Raw genomic sequence first — 23122 nt, forward strand, 5'->3', positions numbered from 1 at the left:
GATCACCGCATACACTTCTGGCGGTGATCTAATAAGCACAACTAAGGTGCAGCTATTTTAATCGAGAGAAATTAATGACGAGCCACCTTTCATCTTCGTCACTAGTGCTGAGCTACCTATACCTTCACACGGAGCTGGTTGGTGGTGAAACCTGTTGATAGGCTTCAAGAAAAAAAAAAACGGCTATGCAACGAGAACATTTGTGTCTCCGGAACCTTCTGGATTTTGATATGTCCTAAAGCAGCTCACCAACTTTAGTGCGCCGCCGGTGGCTCAGTGGTCATGGCTCTCGGCTGCTGGCCCGAAAGACGCGGGTTAGATCCCGACCGTGGCGGTCGAATTTCGATGGAGGCGAAATTCTAGAGGCCCGTGTACTGTGTGCTGTCAGTGCACGTTAAAGAACCCCAGGTGGTCGAAATTTCCGGAGCCCTCCACTACGGCGTCTCTCAGAGGCTGAGTAGATTTGGGTTGTTAAATTCCCATAAGCCCTAAAACCATCTTCAGTGCGCGTCATGGAACAACCCTATTTGTAAGGCTGAAAAACGCAACGCGATAGACGCTTCCGATCCGCCAAAGTTATGTAGAACGGCTACAAGCACAACCTTCCGAGCAAGAAACTTAGAAGAAGACAACGACGCGCATGGAACATATCGCTGCTTACGGACAAGCCTTGGATAGGCTTGTCCTTGAATAGCCTCTAGGCTTGTCTCTAGAGCGGGCTATCCAGCGGCCATGATCTATGCTCCATTCACCTCAGGAAACTGTAATCCCTCAAAGAATTCCTCAGGCAACAATAGTAAAACTCCGTAAACGTTTGCCCTCATTCACAACGAATAAATGACACCTAGAGTCCCATCATCTCCCTCCCTAAATTCTTTTAGAAATATTTTCACACACGTCTTGTGTTTGCGGCGCAAATATTTCAAAAAGCATTAACAAACTCGCCCAAAACGCAACCCTTCTGCCCTACCGGAAGGAGCCCCAAAGGAACCGCAATTTAAAGCTGCTAACACTATGCGGAATTCTTATATGCCCGCTTATAGTGTGGCCAGTCAACGCAAAATTTATCAGCATGAATTTGCGAATACAAACTGAAATATTATATGTCAAGAGGGTTTTAAATTGTTGGCACAGGGAGTGACATACACACTTATCTAATTCTACTAATTTTTTTTCTAGCTTGTTTTCAACAGCTGAGCAAAAGGCGATATCTACGTAGCATTTCCTCCTTCTTTTGTGCGCACACGGCGTTCTAAGTAAATGTGTGCTGCCGCTATCTACCAAACTTCTTGGAGTTGTCTCGTATCCAGTCGACGTAGTGCGACACCTTGGTGTACACTCCGGCATAGCGCGCTCTGGCACAACCGCGGCCGAAAGACACGATGCCCACGACGACCGCCACGCCTTTGTCCAGCTGGGTCGCAGGACCTCCGGAGTCGCCCTGGATGCAGTCAGAGAAACCGAGTCCTTGCATGTTCGCGCTAATCTTTTTACATCCAACAAGCCCAAATTCATTTCCCTGCGGCCTCTGAAATCACTACATACTCAGCAGCTCAGTACCCCCCCCCCCCCCTCTCGACGACGCCAAGTATGCGGTGGCCACCAGGACAATACACAAAACACAAAACATATATTGCTCCTTACCTACCCCAATATGCTCAATCGTCAAGCAGTACTAAGCATTGCTCCTACTAAACTATTAACGGATCCTTTACGCGCACTCCCTTACAAAAATTTCTTTAGACAGCCTATAGACTGTTCATTGATGTTTGTCTACAAAGTCTATGGACTCTCTATAGACAAATCTTACAGACTAGTCTATAGTCAATACAAATCCTATAGACAGTCTACAGGCAATCTATGGATATATGGCCATACAATTTTAGTAGACTTTCGTCTGTAGACAGTCAATTGACTAGGAATAGACACAAGGAAATATCTATAGGAATGCAATAGAGTGTATCAGAAGTCTACAGGCACTCTATATACAGTCTATAGATCATTTTTATAAGGGAAGCTTACGTCTTGGTGACATTTTCTTGCTCTTTCTGCATACAGAGACGTGGCGATACTGCTTCAAATCTAGCAATGAATGTCCTACTGTGAACGCTTCATTTCTAGCTCTTACCTTGCAGGAACCTCGCCCTCCGAGCAGTGCCCTGGCGCAAAACATGCTCCTTCGGTCGTACAGGGAGCTGAGCGTGATCAGCTGGCCGTACTGGTACGTGCAGAAGAGGTCGCTTCCCACCGGAACGGACACAATGTACAGGTCCTGCGTAGTCTTTCCGGCTGCACGCGACAGGAAAAGGCAGGAAGGTCACGTTTTTCACCGCTTTAGTTGCGTGCATGTTCGAGACATGGATACTTGCTATGACTTCATTAGCAATGAGCCAACAGCGGTGCCCTGAAAACTGCAAGCCCTGTTAGCACTCTTTTTTCCTGCTTCCTTGTCACGACGCAGTAGCTCCTATTTCGTCTTAAAATTAAGATGATGCTCCTAGCAACAAATTCAGGCCTAAAAGCACCTCGTCTATTATTTTGACCGCCTCCGCCATCATCAGCCTAGCTTAACTCAAATGCAGCACTAAACAATCTCCAAGCGCCCTCCACTTGCATTGATCATGCATCGTCGAATCTACCCCATTCCATCAATGATATTATCCTAATAACTGAAAGTAATTATTTTAAGCGATTATGTGCCCGAGTGTGTAACTGAAAATATCGCGTAGAAATTTCAGGAACGTTAATACTGTTAGCCATCCTCACTGCAGTGGGATGACACAAGCCTTTTGAATTCTTAACTATAACGCTGCAGTTTAGAGTTCTTCGTGTGTGGACCTGTCGCGATACTTGATTGGCTTTGGCGTTTGGCCGCTGATCCCAAGGTCTAGGGTTCGATCCCGGCCGCGGCGGCCGCACTTCCATGGACTCAAAATGCAAAAACGACCCGGGTGCTGTGTGATTTTAGCGCCGGTAGAGAACCTTAGGTGGTCTAAATTAATCAATCCGGTGTCCTCCACTACGGCGTCCCTCGCAGCCCAAGTGTCGGCTCCAAGTCGCTTAATCCCACGTGCAGATACACGTTGTTTTCGAGTAGCCCCGCCGCGGTGGCTCAGTGGTTACGGCGCTCGGCTGCTGACCCGAAAGACGCGGGTTCGGTCCCGGCCGCGGCGGCTGGAATTTCTTTGGAGGAGAAATTCTAGAGGCCCGTGTACTGTGCGATGTCAGTGCACGTTAAAGAACCCCAGGTGGTCGAAATTTCCGGAGCCCTTCACTACGGCGTCCCTCATAGCCTGAGTTGCTTCGGGACGTTAAACCCCAATAAACCAAACCAAACGTTGTTTTCGAGTGTATCCTTGAAAATCGCGGCTCAAAAAAAAAGGGGGGAGGCAGACATCCCAGCATGCACGTTTACAAACAGTATAGAAAACAATTAATGTTCTAAATAAATGGGACGACAGTGGACACTACCGCTATTGAACACGTCCACATTAGTACAAATCTGCTGATGTTTGTGGAGCAATACTTACTTTCGCGTATTTTTCCCCAGCCGGAAACCGTGATGCTTCCTTCCATGCGATGATTCTTGTCTGGCAAGCACACAGGGGCTACGTAGCCGTCGGAGCCCTTGAAATCGAAAGGCTCCGCCAGTTTCAGCAGTGCGATGTCGTTGTTGGCTCCGTCAGTGCCGAACTTCGGATGGCGCCGAATGCTTGATACCTGCAGGGATTAGGTCCCCACGGTGATTGTTTAGAAATGCGAACAGTTGCGATTAGTAGAGCTGCCGTATTCTTCCACATACTTCCCCACAACAATACGCAAACTCGCTTTCCGGATTAAATCAGAAGAGAAGCAAAAAAATACAACTGTCGCGAAAATACGGTTGGTTGTCGTTTATGGGTATCCTGTGCTAAGGTGAACAGTCAGAAGGCGAATCAGAGGATGCGAAGGAGAGTGAAATGTATTTGGAAGGTATGCGAGCAAGGTTCTTGTCATTAACCTGTGTTTCTCGGAGCATCTTATCACTTTTGAACTTTTACCGCAGAAAGGAGAGGGGGGGGGGGGGGGGGGGGGTTACTACATGCTCTTGATATAAGACACAGAGATGATCTTAAGTTTTGTCATTATACGCCGAGTCTTACCTTTGCCCTTAAACCTTGCCTCATTCCCATTATGAAGGCAACTTATATGCCTAAACGCCTGTCTGCCAGTTGATGTGGGGGAGTTGCAGAACTTTAACATATGTTCGCTTATCTTGTGAAACGCTTAGCTTGTGAATCGATGAAGATCGCGCCAGTGGAATTTAGTTTTATTATAAAAACAATATTTTATAGTGTCCAAAATCTGCGGAAATTGCGATTCCAAGATGTTTTTAATATCGTAACTTACATTTCGACGTTGGTAATGGCTGGTTCTTTTCCCAAGATTCACAATGCCAGCCACGACGGTGAAGCCATTTGGAAACCTATGCAGCAAGAATTATCACTTTAAAATGTTAAACGTCGCTGGAATTCTTCGAACACATGGTGGGACCATCATGCTTGTTTTGCTTTGCTTTGCTTACTCAATGTTGTTCTTCTGGTAGAAAAATAATTTGGTACTTTATGAGTAGTCCGGGTGGGGCTTAATTAAATAGAAAACATGCAGACGACGTGGATGGCAACATTCTGCCGACTGTTTGATTGTCCATGAGTGCTATTTTGAAGATGTTTGGATTCAAAATTTGCTCTTCATTTTTTCAGTAAAAGTAAAATCAACTTCTTAATAAGCCTAGTTGTCAAACTTGCCTCTGTTATTTGGTCAAATAAAAAATAACAGCCCCGCCGCGGTGGCTCAGTGGTTACGGCGCTCGGCTGCTGACCCGAAAGACGTGGGTTCGGTCCCGGCCGCGGCGGCTGAATTTCGATGAAGGCGAAATTCTAGAGGCCCGTGTGCTGTGCGATGTCAGTGCACGTTAAAGAACCCCAGGTGGTCGAAATTTCCGGAGCCCTTCACTACGGCGTCTCTCATAGCCTGAGTCGCTTTGGGGCGTTAAACCCCAGTAAACCAAACTAAACAAAAAAATAACAAGGTGCTTTGCCGCATACATGTAGTGTCTGACGTTGTGACAGAACAAACAACAAAGAAAGCAAAATTTCGTGTGAAACACTCACCGACGAACGCAGTGTGCCGCGGTCAGAACAATAGTGGGTTCAATTATTGAGCCGCCGCAAAATGGGTATCCATTCCTCTGTAGAGATACCTACAAGGGCAACAAATCCATGACTTGAATCGAACGGCACAGTTAAGGCCGAGGTCAATTTTGGAACAAGGTGGGTCTTTAAATTAGGCTTAAATAAGGCGTGGGGTCACAAATATGCGTGCGAGATGATATGCGGAGGTTAGGTTAGACCGCACAGGTAGGGCGCGTTGTTTTGTCTGGGACATTTTTATCGCTGTTTCGTTGCAATAGCAAACTGCGAGATTTCTTTATCATCTGCACTAGGTACGTTTGTGGTTCTCAATTTTTTTTTTTTTCACGAGTACTTAAAGGCAAAAGTGGTCGCCGGTAAAATGGATGCTAGGCAACAAAATTATTCATATGCCAGAAGGAAATGTGCCATTCATTTCATTGTCTAGAAAAAATGGTTAAATGCGTGTATTCCTATACGCATCATCGTTACTCCGTGCTCAACTTGTTCAGCGTTAGCTTTGGTGGGTTTACTTATCGCCACATTTATAGTATCTATCATTTCCTTAATATGAAGCAAACCAATGTTCTCATACGGGATAAAATGCGAAACAAAAATACCATGCTTGAAATTTTGCAAACGGTTCTTTGTCTTCTATCGTTCATTCATTTATTGTTAATTGATTGTCTCTTGTATCCGCAGCAAAAATCAAAACATCTCTGAATACTGTAAGTGTACAGCGCAAAATCAGGACACAATTGAGAGATACGAAGAACTTAATGAAGCGTTAAATGCAGCGTATTCACGTAAAGCAGCGGAGATACTTTTAGCAGTAATGTGAAAATCATGCGGTCAGCACGCGCGTGCTACAGAAAAATTTCACTTCGACGAAAGGCTTTTTAAGGCTTACCCGCGCATGTTGACTCATGTAGCAATAAAATGAGGCAACACAGTACGCGGCAACATTCAGACTGCTAGTTGTTTTTGTTTTTTCATGAAAGAGCTTTTTTTTTCATGGCCCGGATCGTGGCACGACGCCAGACATAGCTATGTAGGCAGCTGTGGATTGCTACGCCCAGTTCATTTGCTCAGGTAGCGGAATTACGCCATTTTCTGCTTACCCTGAGTAAGCAGCAAGTAGGGGCTTCTAAAAGGGACCCGTTCAATACCGAGGCAGTTCAGTGTGTTATGGCACAATTTGACAGTAACGGCCTTCCAGGAAACAAATGTGAGTTCAAAGGGCATCGCGGGTGTACATTTCAAAACCCCTCTTTTTCGGTGCAGCTAAGTGATGAGCACACAACACCCGTCCACTCAAGCGTAAACGGTGTCTTACTTACCTGCCAGGGAACTTCGCCTTCTCTGGCTTTCGAGCCGCCAACAATTCTGGACTGCTGAGCATCTTTGGAAATTCCGCATTTGACTGAAACAATTTTACCCGTTAGTTACTAGCGTACTATCGAGATAATGGTACAGTTTAATGTTATTAAAATGTAACATTTAGCTCAGACTATTTTTGATCTCAGAGGGAGAGATAGAGGAGATAGAGACTTAAATTCGAAGGCCAGTCTCTGCCTTCAGGAGCTTAGTATTTACTGTGGTCGTTTTTGCTGTTATGCAGCAGTTGGTTACGATTGCGTCCCTACTCCTGGCGAGTTTAGCGTTGCCTGTTCACTTCCTTTTGAATCCAGTGCATGCACTTTTTTGCTTGTCTATCTGGCCCGTTGTGCGCTCTGTCAGATGGGTAGTTTTTGCTTTACGATGCGGTGTCACGAAATTATTTTTTGAGGAATGCATATTTCATGAATTACGATTTTTGCAAAAATGCTGCTCTCTTCTACGTCACTTTACATTACGTGTCGGGTCCTTGGAACGCGCAGCTGTTTCCTCGAGACGAAAAATAGGTGCAACGATATCTAAGGCCTGCTTTCAGCATGCGCGACATTTTGCAGCCGAAGAGAAATGCTGTGCCCTTCCCATTTCTCGAAGAAAAGCAAAATGGAACTTTTAACCGACTTTAGAATGGCTGCTGTAGGACTATATCCGGCGAGTACTTGAGGTAATCTTAGAGCGTGCAGGATTTTTTAGCCACTGAGCACCTTCTTTTGGTACACCCTTCTAGAAGGTAAACGGCAGTCGTAGTTGGCACAGGGAAAACCAAATTCGAAGCGTTTTAACAGAATATAACGAGGAGACAAGTTACCAGGAAGTTAAAAAATGTACAAATATTTAAATAAATTGTTCTTGCTACTGATTCTCAATAAGTGCTTTCTTATCTAAGATAAAAAAAAGCCCGACAAAGTAGAATATTCGCTCTTCAGTTAAAGGTTGAGTCATTATATAAGTTCTTTAAGGCTCTTCACGAACGTTTGCGGAAATTGATCCTTAATTTGATTCCGCGTATGAAGCGGAAGTACTTCTCTTCATAACAATACAATCCTTGATATTTCCTCGCGAGAACCAAATTTCAAGCGCATCTTCTGATCAACTACGTTGTCCACAATGGCGAACCTAAATGCGATGTCAGTGCACGTTAAAGATCCCCAGGTGGTCTAAATTTCCGGAGCCCTCCACTACGGCGTCTCTCATAGCCTTAGTCGCTTTGGGACGTTAAACCCCATAAACCAACCTAAATGCTACTCAAACCCAGCAATTCTGGAGAAAAGAATTTTTCACCAGGAAATAATTTATGAACGCTATTTTTCGTATATTTTAGGATTTCCGTATAACAATCAATATAGCCTCAGATATTCCGGCGGCAGGCTGCCGTTTTTTTTTTGTTTTTTTCTTTGCTATTAACGTTCTTGCTATCGCCAAAAAAGCTCCCGCCCACCGCGGTGGCTCTGTGGTTATGGCGCTCGGCTACTGACCCGAAAGACGCGGGTTCGACCCCAGCCGCGGCGGTCGACTCTCGATGGAGGCGAAATTCTAGAGGCCCGTGTATTGTGCGATGTCAGTGTGCGTTAAAGATCCCCAGGTGGTCGAAATTTCCGGAGCCCTTTACTTCGGCGTCCCTCATAGTCTGAGTCGCTTTGGGACGTTAAACCTCCATAAACCAAATCAAAAACGCTCCGCATTGGTTTTCAATGGCAGTCTTAACTGCTCGTCGTGAACGAGGGGGAAACTTTAAAAGAGAGATTTTGCTACGCGTCGGAAGAATGGACCGTTACCTTCAAAACTTCTATTACAGTACCTTACAGTATTCCATTATTCAAAATTTTTCTCCACAAAAGCCGGGCATGAGGTTGACCTTGCTCAAAGATGCCATCTCGAGGCAAAGCGGGGCAGCTCACCTTCGTCGTTGCTCGACGAATCGGCGCTGGCGGCGGCGGCGACGAGGAGCAGAGCAGCCCACATGACGGAAGAGGCATCAATGACGGCGCCTGCTTGCCTTTTGAGAGCAGCGAACGCACTCCGCACCCATGCCGCCCCTCGCATAACTTCCTGAATTGCGCTCGCGTTCGGATGCGAGCGCATGCCTCCCCCCCTTTGTGGCCCATAAGTGGAGCGTGAAAACTGCCGGCGCCGTATTTGATACTCTGTTCCGTGTGAAAGTGCCGGCGTGTGAAAGCGCGCTAATCAATCGTCAAGCAAGACATTAGACTAAGCAGCCCGAATTTTGTTGTATATATCTTTTTTTTTCACTTTTTATGCTTCTTCGCTGTGTGTATGTTCCCGATGCAGTAGGGCAGTAAAACAAAAAAAAAAAAGGGAAAGATTTAAGAACCTGTGTTGTATATCACATCTCTATCTTTATGTGTGTACATTCGGTGTCAAAAGTCTCCGGACCACCTGATCGACAAACGAAGCCGATAGCTCTATTAATAGCCTCCGGCTGGAGTCCACAATTGTACAGGCGAAAAAAGAGGATTTCGACTTTCAACTCGACAAATGTGGTCTCTAACCGGCGACTAATAATAGAGTTATCGACTTCGTTTGCCGATCACGTGGTCCAGAGACTTTTGACGCCGATTGTACCTTGTAAAAATAATTGCGGTCACGCAATTTCTATAGCGGTAAGAGTGCTGATTAGTTAGATGTAAACCATTTCTATGTCAAAAGACACCAGCTATAGGCTGTAGGTCGTGAAGCTGTCAGAGGTAATGAAAGTAGGGGCAGCAGAAGGGGGAAAAAAACATGCCAAACAAAGAGGGGAGATAAGTACCACTGCGTAGACGCGAAATAAATTCGTTGGACGGAAAACAGGAAGGAAGAGAGGGATCGATTTAGCACTGCATTCGCCGCGAGACCATTACCGTTAAATCCACCTCCAATATCCTGCAGAAGACTTGTACACACGCGTTATGATTGAAGACATAATAACGTGTAGTGAGCAGTGAATTTTCTACCAAATCGTGAGCAGCAGGTTTTTTTTTCCTGAACAAGCAAATATTATACGGGATTAAAGAAAAAAAATAAAATGACATAAATTGGCGATATGTGCCGCATGTGTTGTTGGCTGTAATTCTGAAGTGGCTTCCCTTTTCTCAGAGCTACTATTTGTTTTCTGCTCGTAGCTCCCCAGGAGAAGACGAAAGCGTCCCGTATACCGTCGGAGATTTTCTAAATGACTATTAATAAGGTAACTTGTGTGTCAAGCCAGAACTCGTATAACGGGCCGAAGTGAGGCCAATAAAGAGACTAGAATTCGCAATAAAAACAATAACGTAGCTAACGAGGGAAATTACTATGGCAGAGGTGTCGTTAAAAGGAAAACAAAGAACAGCCCGAATTGGGAAAAAACTGATACTTCAAGATATTTGAGTTTAAATATGGATGAAAAAATCGGCATGACCACGTTCTACTGCAAATGATTTTCACGGACAGCTTAACACGAACATAATGCTGCGGACGCACCGTGTAGCTAGTCGGAGAGGCACATGGTACGCAAGATACCGGAGCTTTTGTTATTCAATACGGTCGCAAGGCATTTCAGCAGGCTCATGATTGAAAGGGGCAGTCAGTTCAGGCTTAATTACGTGTGTTGAAACTTAAATAGACCAAATCACTCCATTACAATACTAGGTGATATTCGTATAGAAGCTGCTTTATTCTTTATCATCTCAACCTCCTCTGACAGCAGGAACGCAGAACAGAAGCAGCGTACGCTGTAAGTTATACGGCTGCTCTATATTCGGCGTGCCCAGCTCTGCCCTGTTCCGTTTCACGCGCATCTATTTTTCGCTTTCCCGAAGCCTGCTTAGGCGGGTATTTACACTTTCGCTGTCGGCGAATGATCGAAAGTCGCATCCGGTCGTGCGACTGGCCTGACCGACTTTGTGGATGCGCATAATCGCGCTTTCCGACGCCCTTGCCCCGCCCGGCCGTTTTCTCACTCTCCCCTCGTCGCTCTGCGAGCACGCTTTCCGGTTTCCGCTTTGCTTACCTGGATGCGCCCACTTTCTCAGCCGCCTCTCGTGCGCTCACGAGACCTACATGATCGCGAACGCGTACAGAATCCAGGGGAAGCGTGAACGTGACTGCTGTGCGCAGTCTGGTTTGGTGATGTTTGCGGTGACAGCAGAGCTAGGGAACGTTGATGGCTGAATGACGACTGTGCTGTTCAGAGCGTTTTGCATTGCCATGCACGCGCAGGTGTGAAACGCACCTCTGGATCCAAAGACTCCGGGCGGGCTCTCCGACAGCGGTCTGCTACGCCGGCACGTATCTTGTACATGAGCTGACTCGGGCCTCGGTCATGTGTTCGTTTGAAATAACGCATCGTGCGCTGTATCCGCCAAAAGGAGGCCGTTTGTATCTGTAATTTAGTTTTGCATGTCAGGTATGTCATGGTATACAATAAATTCGCAAGCATCGGCTATGCCTTCAGGAGTAACCGTCGCTTACGAGCACCAACCTTTTCTGCTACCGGCATCTTGCTGAAGCCCATCATCCAGTTTTATTCGTCATTAGTTGGAGCCCATACACAGCGAAAATGAGACCAGGAGCGTTGGAAAGTACTGCGGTTGAAACATAATGTGCGCGAGATCACATCAGTACGAAACAGCCTCGGGCGACGGGTCACGCAAGTAGCGGCTCATCTATGCAAACGCCGGTGTGCGTCGATCCAGTCCAGGTACTCGGAGACCCTGGTGTAGACGCCAGGCCGGCCCTTGCGACCGCAGCCTTCTCCCCAGGACACGATGCCCGCCAGAACAACGCGACCACGGTGCATCTGTATCGCCGGACCACCTGAATCCCCCTGTACGCACAGTCGGAACAAATAAAATATATAAGATTTACTCGTACATTATTACATTGTGCTGCTTAGTGTGCCAGCACCAAGATCAACAGGTTGTTTCTCGATAAATTAATCAGCATTGATTGATTGATTGATTGATTGATTGATTGATTGATTGATTGATTGATTGATTGATTGATTGATTGATTGATTGATTGATTGATTGATTGATTGATTGATTGATTGATTGATTGATTGATTGATTGATTGATTGATTGATTGATTGATTGATTGATTGATTGATTGATTGTAGCATATACAGCTCGCCAACATTGCCTGAAGCAAATGAAGTCCTTGGTAAAGTAAGTCTGCTGCTTCACTCAGTTATTTACTACAAGCTGTGAGAAACTGACGAAGCTGTATCCACAGTACTGCATCACGCTTGAATAGATGTGAGGTGCCAGCAGCAAAGTCTACCGCTATAATTATCGGCCTCTTCTACTTCATTCAGTCATTCGTAACCATAAGCGGAAATTTTATAAACGTAAACTGTACTTTGAAGGACGCACTAAGGAGCTAACATTGCAGCACAGATAATAATGATCCCTAACCACTTACATTTGTCGAGACAGTTAGAGCACTGCCGGCCACCAGATTTGTTAATTTTTTCTCAACTTAAACGCCAAAAAGCGTTGCTAGGTTTTATTACATACATGCTTCCGAACTGGAAACGGACTTATCGAACTCTTAAGAGTAAAGTATAAAAAGCTATGCATGTATTCAACCAATGACTAAATCACCATTGATGTTCTACAAGTTAACAATAATTCTGTTACATGCCGAAGTGCTACGATCACTACAAGAATCATTGTGGTACAAAAAGCCAAGGGAAAAGAAACAACGTAAAAAAAACGTAGCCTGATAGGTAATCTCTTAGTGCAAGAAAACAGCGTTGTAGATAGAGATTATAGAGAATGCGTTCTCTGTGGAAGACAGCATAATGTTCTGGTGAGTTCGCTCTGCGAATTTAAAACACTTTTCTTGTTAAATCTCTATATCGTGTGTGTGCGCTATACTGCATGGAGGTATCAAACTAAATAATGACAAAATCCCACCTTGCACGAGTCTTGGCCCTTGACGAAGTCAGCTGCGCAGAACATTGTCTCCGGGTGGTATCGTTGGCCGTAAGCCTTGTCGCACGTCGCGTTTGGAAGCACAGTCATCGTCGCTACCTGTAGCACTGGTGCCAGCATGTTACCATCTGAACGAAGCATGAGTCATGTTTCAGAGGCGATGAAAACAAAAAAAAAGTGTAAACCAGTTCGCTAGTAGAGCCGTATGTCAACAACCGTCCTGACCTCCACAAACACGAACCTCGAATATGAAAAAAATAAATTCTGGCATAGCATTCCCAAGGCGCTTCTTTTATAGCGAAGATATAATTCATTAAACCTTATCAAGTTTCATGGAGATTATCAAAATATTGCATCGAGTAAGTTACTTTCTTATTCCTAGCTTTTGTTAAGGGAGTTCGACTCTAATAAGCCAGCAAAAAGATAAAAGTTATCTCGGTTCTTGCATTCGTACACAGCTGCTGAAGCAGACAAGCAAGGTTTCACTGAGTTCAGTACAAATTCACTGAGTTCAGTGTCATGTTTACGAAAATAATTTGCCTTCAGGCACACCTCAGATTTTCAGCCGCACTACGCCTCTTCATAATCAGGATGATGTGTATTGCCAGTAATACCTTCCCTCCGATAGCCGAAGCCGGAAATGGACACAAGGCCGGAGACGTTGTAGTTTTTTGGCGGAAGGCAAATGGCGCCAATTCGCCCGTTGGACTTCTCAAAGTCGAAGGGCTGCTTAAGCTTCAAGAGTCCGATGTCGTACTTCTGGTGGCCGTATCGTCCGAAGAAGTTTTCGTGTCGGAATCCTTTCATCCCCTAGGAAATAAAAAAATACAGGTTTATAGTGTGCTCAAACCCTTGTGCTCGCGCTCTATATGTATAGTGTTTTTTAAGTTCGGAGACAAGAAGGCAGCCGCTTCAGACATGATGCATAAATGGAATGGTTGCTTTCGTAACAGATTGTTGTACGGTTTTCCGTACAGAAAGGCAGTTGCCAAAACAAACTTGTGTGTACCGTCTTTTACCGCAGCTTGAGTTTGCATAATCTATCAACTAGCCAAGTTCAGCATTTTGCCCTTGTATTGGCTAGCATAACTATGTGCTGCTGCTCTTTGCAACTGCTGTTATATAACGTCTCTTCTACATGCTTAACATAAAAACGCTTAAGGTACTTCGCGATTGGCCCGAAATTATCCTGACCCCCATTTTCACTATCGTATGCCGCTCCTACTAGTTGTAAAAGTTGTGGAGCTAAGGTCAGTTTTCCATTTTTCACTCTATCAAATCCTAAAAATTTCCAGCCTCTGAGTTGCACGAACAAGGCGAAATTTTCAAAGGCCCATAATATTCCCGGCCCACAAGCAGCGTGACAAGCGCATCTTAGAAAAAGGATGCATGTGCCCACAAGCAGCTTCACTTTTCGAGAGGGATGAAGGGGTGAGGGGTGAGAGAGGCGAGAATTCCCTGGTTCCCCGTTTTGAAACGCTAGAAATGGACGCCATTCTTTTGTGCTTATCTATTACAGATGAGTCATCTTCATGAGATTTTGTCGATACTTTAAACTTTTGGCACATTTCCGCAACTTTAATTGAAATTTAGAGCCCATTGCATGTTACAATTCGAAAGTCGCAATTACGAGCTCCTAGTCCATTGGTAGTGCTACTCCGTTTGGTGTTGTGGCCCTTGTCCGAAAGCACCCAATTTATATTTTTTTTCCTGTAACGACTGAAGCGCTGAAAACTGGGTCCCGTCTGAGACGCTTTGAGTAAATTAGCTTACCTTCCTTTTCTGAGCAAACTCGTCTTCCTGTCCGCTGGTGGCAGGGTGCTGTGCACCAGCGACCACCTCCAAGTCTTTGACAGTGTAACTAAAAAGGAGAACAGATGTGGTGTTACGAACACAGAGCGGAGATGTCAGAAGCTGCTGTCAGGCATGAGTTGCAAGATGGTTTGCAGACGAAACATAATGACGCGGTGAGGGAAGCGATCGAAGACCGGCAAAGTCATTAAAGGGTCTTGCGTCGTAGTGTTTCGTGAGAGCTCAACGCATTCCGACATGATAAATAATTTGAAGGCCAGCAACTGCAAGGTGAATTGGACGCCGTTCGCGTGCCTGCGGCAGGGGCGGATTTATGGGGAAAGGGTGAACCCTCAGCGAGAGAATTTCAATACGAAAACCACACTGGACCCCATTTTCGGACGATAAAAGTCGAAGTAATACACGGTTCTAGCGAGACCGCCGTGACCTAGAAACCCGCCCCTGGCCTGCAGTTTCTCCTTTAGACTCTTGAATACGATTTGGGCATTTTAAAACGCCATCCTATTTCTCTAGGGGGCGCAATGAGCTTTAGCGTAGTGTCTTGGATTTGCCTTGCAGTTACGAATATTATTGCTATTACACTATAACAAGAATCAGAGCAGTGACTGGGGCACCACTAGTTTTTCTCTTTCTTTTTTTTTTTTTGGGGGGGGGGGGCGGTTACGCACCGCTTGGCTGATATGCATACGTGAGGCTATAGGTAATTATTTCAGACCAAAACTGTTTGGATTCTTGACGCCTTATGCTTTTAGTTCATTTTTCTGAAGCCCAAGTTTAGTGATAGGGGCGAATAAAATCAACAATGAACCAAGTCGAGCCATACAGACAACCACCGGACAATTTTATGAAGCCAGTCAGTCGCTTAACTAAAGGTATTAATATTTCATTTTCATACCATTTAATTAAATTCTGTTTGGCCCCAGTTGTCTCGCGCGACTCGTTTAGGCTTTTCATATTCCTAGAGCTTCGAGATTTTATCTGGGTCCTTACCCATCCACACATATTTCGCGTAGTAATCTCATTTCGATTGAGGTCTAAAGCTCTGAATGATTTATCTGACAGCTAAAATTCCGGTTCTTTCACTTACTTTGTTACACAGTGAGCCGCGGTAACCACTTCATTCGAAGAGATCAAGGTGCCGCCGCAGAACTGCTGACCTTTCCAGACGAGGCTCACCTTGATACGATGCGAAACAAGAACATGCTCGAAAACTCACCGCGCTTCCTCTATTGCACAGCAGTCAACGTTATCGGCAGCGGGATTTTAGAAAGTACTAAACATCTACATATCGTTAAGAAGGCCATATCGCTCCGAACTGCGCTTCCATCTAATATGGCACCGTGCTACCTCAGCGTTCGTGGATTTTCGTACAACAATGCTTGTCTTATGAACCATGGGTTAATTTTCTCCCAATTAGAGTTCTCCCAATTAAGCTCGGGACAACGTTCCGAAATAAAACAATCGCTTCGGCGCAGGTCAAGAATTACGGAAAACTGCAACACCAGCTAGTCTTACAGAACATCGTTAACGTCTGAACAGCTATGATACTTTGGTATGATTGTTTTTCTTGCTTTGCAGCATACTTCCGAAGTTGCTTACTAGGGTAATCGAAAGCGGAAGCATTAAAAATAGCACATAAGGATTTTATTAGTCAGCGCCGCCATTCAAGTAAGCGCCTACGTAACAGGTAGTTACCAAAAACTTTCACGTCTACCCGCTGCCCAAACCCAATACCGTCCTGCTGGGCCTGACTCCTGAGCCATATAGAACATGATGGGCGCTAGGGGTGCGCAAAATAGAAGCAATTTTCCAATATTGACCGCGGTGGAAGAGAAAGAGTCCAATTATTTTCTCTCTCACCTGCCATGGAAACTCTCCTGTCATGGCATCCCTCCCCCCAATTATTCTTGCCATCAGGAACTTGCTCTCGCCGCATTTGTGTGCTGAAAGCAATGGCGTCAGATTTAGTTGTTTCTCTCTCTTAATCGACAAATATGGGCCCTGTCGGGCACACATCTCTCCTGCAGCACCGATGGTTGTGTCTAAGACCTATTAAGGTTTAACCACTTAAAATAATCACTGTCAGCTCACGCTAGCTTTAGTTGTTTGTAGAAAACTATCTTTGGCCGTGTGCCGCTCAGCCCTGTCGAGCAACTGCTTCAGTTCCTGAAATAAACTGAGCGATCTTCAACTTCCTGCCGCTTTAAGCAATCTCATTTGTTTTGCTCCGATGGGCTTTTAACTATATCACGGACACAGCGAAGTTATTCAATAAACAATTCCTAGAACAAAACTTTCAAACACTCAAAGACTGCTAACTTATCCTGAAAATGGATATGCGCATTCGATACAGCAAATGGTACTGCACGCCGACTACATGGGTACACTTACTGACTGTACCGAAATTTTAGTACTACGGAGCATCCAACAAGTAACAGCTTACCGGCCGTCGAACGGTCAATGATGGAGATTATCAAGAAAAGAGTGATTGCGGGAAAATACATGACCCTCGTGTAGCCTAAACCACGTTGTATGGATGAAAAGTTATAAAGGACTGGGCTAGCTACTGCCGCGCTTTGCATCTGGGCGCAAAAATGCCTTTTTATGCTGCTAGCCGGAACGCCCCACAAAAAACCTATTTGTGTCACCGGAAAGTTACTCACTGCGCTCCTGTTTTCTCTGTAAGAATTTTGTTGCTTACGGTTTCCGTTAACAAAGACGCCTTCCGACAGAACGAGGTCATTTAGGTCATGGTACGTGGTGTCGCCTGGTAGCAATATCGGACAAGGGCAATGAGAAACCACCATAAAAAGCCTGACATATCCTTCGTTCTTAGAATGCCTTCAGCCTAGTCATTTGTTGCTGATGAGCAGTGAAGCTTTTGGTGCTGTGGTATATGAACGCCTCTCTAGAGATACCCGTAGGATGAAGTTCGGTAACTTTTTTGCCTGGTTCTAGCCACTACAGCTGCTTTAACGCCACTGGAAACAGAAGTGAGTATTTTGCTACTCTAGAATTTATTGAAGAATATGAGGCAAACATGCCACGCAGCTGCACAAAAACGTATTCCAACCCATCCTTTGTTAAAACCAATAACCACTTGAACAGTCTGTATTAATTCTGAAACTAAAAAAAAAGAGATAAATGTGATTTGAAAAATGTGATGATGTAGTTTATCACCATGCTGGTCTGTACACATTCGTTTTGCTAACTTACACCTTCTAAATTTAGCACATGCCTTGACAATTAATTCAAGAGAACGGTAATGACGCAACTACACCACTGGCAGGAGGATTTCGCATCACTGGCTCCTTCCTTCGTAACAGTATAAGCTCTGACGAAAGGGGAGCCTTTCATACCTTTGAAGTCGGGAACACTAAAATTTCTAAAGGCTAACGCTACTGCGAAGCGAAAGAAGGCTGCATCAGTTTATTTTTGTAGAATTCTTAATATTCGAAATGTGTTTCATTATTTGAAGGCGCAGAAGAAATTACCAAAAAAAAAAAGATTTTGCATAAGTGAGAGACAAGGCCAGCATTTCTTACCATCAAGAATATTTTTTTTTGTTCTGTGCTAACCAGTCTTCATGCCGTATTCTTAAGAAAACAGAGAAAACAATGGTGACCAATAAATTCCAAGCAAAACACTTTTTCTTGCTTTTTGGCAAATGGAATAACATAAACAATCCCCTGCGTATCGAGCAGACAGTGAGACTCAGTCAAGGAAGATATAGCAGAAACCACTAAACTCTAGCGAAAAAAGGTGGACGCGAATATAAAACTTTTAAACGGTTGCATCAAAAGCGAGGCCATTTAGTACAGAATGAAATATTCTTTATTAAGCAAAACATACTTTCATAAACCACACCTCCTGATTAGTGACAAGATTTCTAAGCAATTCAATCCATTATGTTTCCGAGACAAGGAGAAATTGCAAAGCTTCGTAGGTGCATTTTTTTAATAGCTATACTTTTCAAAGTTATTGCTCATAACTATCAGTCACTACTTCAAAACAGCTTCTAACGTTTTATTGCGAACTACCTGCTTGCAGAGAGGAAGGTTGCCGATTATCACAAGCTTTTGGCTTTTTCCTCAATCCAGTCTATGTAATTGGAAACTCTTGAGTAAACGCCGGCGTGGGTGAGCCGAGCGCATCCCTGTCCGAAGGAAACGATGCCGACCAGAACAGCAGTTCCATTACTGTACTGAATCGCCGGGCCACCCGAGTCACCCTGCAACAAAAAATGTCCATTCAGTTTTCCGCGCTACCACTGGGAGCTTTTCTTTTTTTCTTGTTTCCTTTTATTGTTGTCTCAGTGTCTCACCTTGTCTCACGGTAACACTTCTAACGGTGCTTTCGCATACTTGCCCGAAGTGTTCATAAATGGGTACATGTCACTTTTTGCGTGCTCTTACTCTGAGGATATACACAAAACAGATAAAATCACTCAAAATTTTTCATACTCCCCTGGCAACGATGAAAACTTCTCGCTGATTTTTTTTTTAGGTTAACGTTTGTTTGCCAGCTCCTTTAAGTTATAGTTCGTTACAGACGAGCAAAGAAGGCATGATGTCGCTAGATAACACTTGAAACGCTAAGATTTACAGCGCTTCAACGAGCCAACTTCGCTCCCTGTAATAGTCTGTCACTCCCCATGGCACCCTATGAAGCTTCTTGTTATAAAATGTATTTTGCTTCTTGTTTTCACTTGAATCGCCGATATACAGTCATATATTCATATTAGTAACAAAATCTACCTAGGATATATCTTCACAGCTTCAAAGAGGTGAGACATCCCCATTTTTTTTTTAGTGTGCCCAGTCACTTCCACACTTACAGATAGCACCCAGCTGTAGCGTACTGGCAATTGTGGACATGTGCCCCTCTACGTACCTGGCAAGAATCTTTGCCCCCCATTGGCGCGCCAGCGCAGAACATGGTCTGCTTGTCGTAAGCCGAGGTCAGAGTGCTGGCCTGTACGTACTGCAGTGCGCAGTATACATCGCTCGTGACAGGAACAGACACTGCCATAAGGTCCATGGACAAGCTGCCTCCTGAAACAATGAGCAGCATTTATTGATGAGGGCGCCTTGGTCACTAAGTGCAAGCTACGACACGCAGACTTCACAAGTGAGATCTTTACGACGACTCCTGTGGATAAGAGCGTCCCTAGAGTAAATTGAGGCGGCTCCGCCTTGATGTCATAAGAGAAGAGTCCAGCATTTACTTCGCACGGGTTGACCTTGGCCATGTGAAACCAAGGACTGTTTTCTCGTAAATGGGCGTTTGCACGGCCCTCCCCCCTCTCAATTCTCTAGGCAGTGCTCTTGTTGAGCATGAACCGCCCAGCAACCCTTCCCGAAACCTAGCTTGGGCCCCTGCAAAAAAAAAAGATGCCTGGCTATGTGCGTGGAGTCAGCGATCATATTATGCAGGTTATTTTGAGGACTTGTCGAACAGCTATCGTCATCACTTCTTTTTCCGGACGAATGACAAAAGCCTGGAAGGTTTCTTTTTTTTTTTACATTCAGTTCCCATAAGATAAAAAGAAACACTTAGGCGATCCTTGGTAGATTGTTTGAATAGGTAAGCAGCCAAACGTTCGGTATATCCAAGTTTATCACACTTCAGTTTGTTGTATCCGAGGTGCCATAATTAATTTCGGTACGTCCGAGATTAACTCACTAAAATTCGTTATATCCGAGGTTAGCACAAGAAATTTCGTTACATCAAAAGTGGCATACTGCTACGTGCCACGGTGGGCAACCTGGCTTCCACTGGCTACTGAAGACAGCGGTCGTCATTTCCACTTGCACTGAACCATCTGGCACTAACACATTAATAAGGGATGTCAATTCCTGCCTGGATCAGGGCCTGCCGTGTACCCGAATTCAAATATCCAAGTTAACATTGCTTAAGCACAGTTTAGTTACATCGTCATTGCCTCGTACTCTGCCCGCTACACTTGGTGCTGAATATGCCCATGTGTGCTCACTACTGGGGGTTCAAAACCACGATCAGAGTGAGGTGGTTAATCTGTGATTTCGGAAGAACAAATGTATCTGTCATGTAGTCGTGAAATGTCAATTCACCTTCTCGTGTGGTTCCCCAGCCGGACACGACGATGTTGTCGCGCACCTGGTACCCAGCGTCCGGCAAACAAATGGCGGCAACGCATCCTTCGGATTCGTCCAAATTGAACGGTTCGTTGAGTCTCAACAGAGCGATATCGTCCCGCATTCCGCGCTTGCCGAAGTTCTCGTGCCGAGCGGCGGACTTCACTCCGCGAAGCTGGTAGTGCGCATTCCTCTTCCTAAGGTCGACGTTTCCCGCCATGACGGTTAACGAAGTCGGGTCTCTCCTGGGTGATGCCATGAGATAGCATTGTACAAGCTCCGCGGCTTCAGAGCAGAGAGAGGTCTTAGCACAGACTATAGCAAGATGCCATCATCCTACTTACCTGACCGGTGTAAGTGAATAACCATTTAAGTTTGAACAAGTTTTGCTTTCTAAAAGCAAGAAAAGATTGTTTGGTTCGGTAATTTATATAGCTGGTCTGATCCAGAAGGTAATCTACAAAGTTCCGACAGCAGGAACTTTTGTGACCCTTGTATTCAAAGAAAAAAACTCACATGCATCCGGTTTTCACTCAGCACCTTGCCTCAGCTGGTGTGGAACGATGAAGTGCTGAGCTAGAGTCGGCCGATGGGACAAGCTGTGGAACGTGGTACCGGCATGCCCCTATAGTGTGGCTCTATAGATCAGAGTACTCGGAGAAAGGGGCATTGACCGCTCGAAAAGTTGCTAGCGTGGGCGTCTTATTTTCTGTTGTTTTGAGGAGACTTCCTGCGAGTGCAACTGTCGGCGAGACCTAAAATGAATGCCGTCCAACTTTGGGAACCAGAATATGTGCGCTTTGTTATCTTAATGCAATAAGATAAAGCAAATAGGCTTTCGAGCACCTAGTCTTCATTTTGGGCTTCTCAGCAAGTGAATTCTAAGTTTCATTGTAACCTAAAAGGAACGTTATGTTGCATGTGACACTAAGTTATCAACCGTGTTATTACCTACTGGTTAATCTTTGAAATATAGTATATTTGCCCTACAACACTATTTGATTTGTTAATTTACGCTGTGACGTCAGCTTATCACGGCAAGTTATAACCCAACTTTCCACGCACTGTATCACTTGACATAAGCCCGTATGTTAACTTCTCGCACATATTCCGAAGCGGCACCTAACATTTCTCGCTATTAGCATGTAACTGGTGGAGTAAGGTTTTCTTTCAGTTTTTCTACTTTGACATTCATTTTCATTTACGAACATGTTACTTGTACTAACCTTGTCTGAAGTTTTGTTTTTGCTATGTCTAAAAATTTGTGCACGCGAAGACTCTCGGATAAATTTGTTGGATGGAGAAATGGTGGGGTGGGGGTGGTGGTGTCTATATACAGGCAGGATTGGGCTTACAGTGGTCTGGACAGAATACAGTAAGGAAAGCCAAGTGGCTGCACTTCGCTTTCTTGCTATCTAAAATTGACATTTCTTTCAAAGTGCTTGCTGATTCGATCAGCCAGGCAACTACGTTGGACTACACAAACCGGCGCCACTCTTGCCCCCAACGAAGTATAACCATCCCCAAAAGGCACTGTCGCCGGTAGAAGGCCGTATAAGTGAAAACAAGCGATCAGGGTTACCTTCCGCCCAAGCAGTGGGCTGCCGTCAGTACCGTGTCTGGCGAAAGGATCGATCCTCCACAGAAGTGGTAGCCGTGCACTTGAAGCGATACCTTCGTGTGAGAAGAAATTCGACTTTATTATTATCCCGTTTAGTTGGTGGCTCCGAGGTTTCGCTCATTCACGAGGAAAATTATTTCGGTAACAACATTCTCAGTCCCGCCTACAATGAACGTGAATTGTTTAGTGTTTGTCATATCAACAGCATGACCAAAGAATGAATGCCTGCAATAGCGTCTGCGCCTTTTCATTTATGGTCTCAGGGCTTGTCGATACAGGATCTGTTCTGAAAGTAGTAGAACTGGTTTTTTCCTGGGCGAACGGGTGGACGAGAGCTGGTTTGCGCGTGCAGGATCGTTGAAGGGGGATATTGGGAATGCTGGGGAAAATCGGCAGTCGGCTCTCGGCCGTTCAAGAGAGGAGGTCGCTTGTACTGTGAACCCCTGTCGAAACGTCTCGTCACGCAGAATCGTCGAGCGTTTACTGGATCAGCGATACGCGATCAAATTTTGAGTAAATCTTAGTAAAATGGGCAAAGAGACTAACAACATAATGAAGGATGCCTACGGTGACGCTTCCATGGGTAGATCAGGTGTTTTTTGAGTGGCACAAGCTTTTCCGAGAAGGTAAGGAAAGAGTGGAGGAAGACAACCGCTCCAGACGCCCTTCGACCAGCAAGACCAACGAAAATGTGTGGCGAGTGAAACATTTACTTAACAGTGATCGTAGAATGAATATAAGAATTATTGCTGATGACTTGAGCATTCCTCAAACCCAAGTTCTTGAGATCGTGACAGAAAACTTATCCATGAGGAAGGCGTGCGCGAAGTTGGTGCCGGGAGTGTTGTCAGAGGAGGAAAAGGCCAACCGGTAGGATCTTCTTCATCATGTGAATGAGGACCCCGATTTTTTGCCCAGCACAAGGTGGCAACGCTGTCTCAGCACCCCTAGAGCCTCGACTTGGCCCCGCCAGACTTTTCTCTATTCCAGAGAATAAAATCGACGCTCGAGGGGAAACATCACGGATCGGTAGAGGCGGCTCAACAGGCCGTGACGAGGGAGCTAAACAGCATTCCGGTCTAGGCGTT

The 23122-nt window shown here is 45.1% G+C and overlaps 3 protein-coding genes across 3 annotated transcripts; all 3 read right to left on the reverse strand.

Moving 5' to 3' along the window:
* Nucleotides 1-1273: 1273 nt before the first annotated feature.
* On the reverse strand, nucleotides 1274-8528 carry LOC149340945 (trypsin-1-like). Its single transcript, XM_089551363.1, has 7 exons — nucleotides 8465-8528; nucleotides 6512-6594; nucleotides 5154-5242; nucleotides 4390-4465; nucleotides 3531-3720; nucleotides 2129-2289; nucleotides 1274-1441 (listed from the first exon to the last, which is right to left on the reverse strand). Exons 1-7 carry the CDS (start codon nucleotides 8526-8528, stop codon nucleotides 1274-1276), a joined length of 831 nt encoding a protein of 276 aa, XP_089407489.1.
* Nucleotides 8529-11208: 2680 nt separating this feature from the next.
* On the reverse strand, nucleotides 11209-15499 carry LOC149340946 (trypsin-1-like). The gene is made up of 5 exons (XM_089551209.1): nucleotides 15474-15499; nucleotides 14259-14346; nucleotides 13100-13295; nucleotides 12468-12613; nucleotides 11209-11373 (listed from the first exon to the last, which is right to left on the reverse strand). The coding sequence occupies exons 1-5, from the start codon at nucleotides 15497-15499 to the stop codon at nucleotides 11209-11211; spliced, it is 621 nt and encodes a 206-aa protein (XP_089407335.1).
* A 2867-nt stretch (nucleotides 15500-18366) lies between these two features.
* LOC149340947 (trypsin-1-like) lies at nucleotides 18367-20537 on the reverse strand. The gene is made up of 3 exons (XM_089551210.1): nucleotides 20390-20537; nucleotides 19191-19351; nucleotides 18367-18528 (listed from the first exon to the last, which is right to left on the reverse strand). Exons 1-3 carry the CDS (start codon nucleotides 20535-20537, stop codon nucleotides 18367-18369), a joined length of 471 nt encoding a protein of 156 aa, XP_089407336.1.
* Nucleotides 20538-23122: the final 2585 nt, after the last annotated feature.

This window comes from Amblyomma mixtum, chromosome 6, assembly GCF_055824585.1.
Source record: "Amblyomma mixtum isolate Tamu chromosome 6, ASM5582458v1, whole genome shotgun sequence".
Taxonomy (NCBI): Eukaryota; Metazoa; Arthropoda; class Arachnida; order Ixodida; family Ixodidae; genus Amblyomma; species Amblyomma mixtum.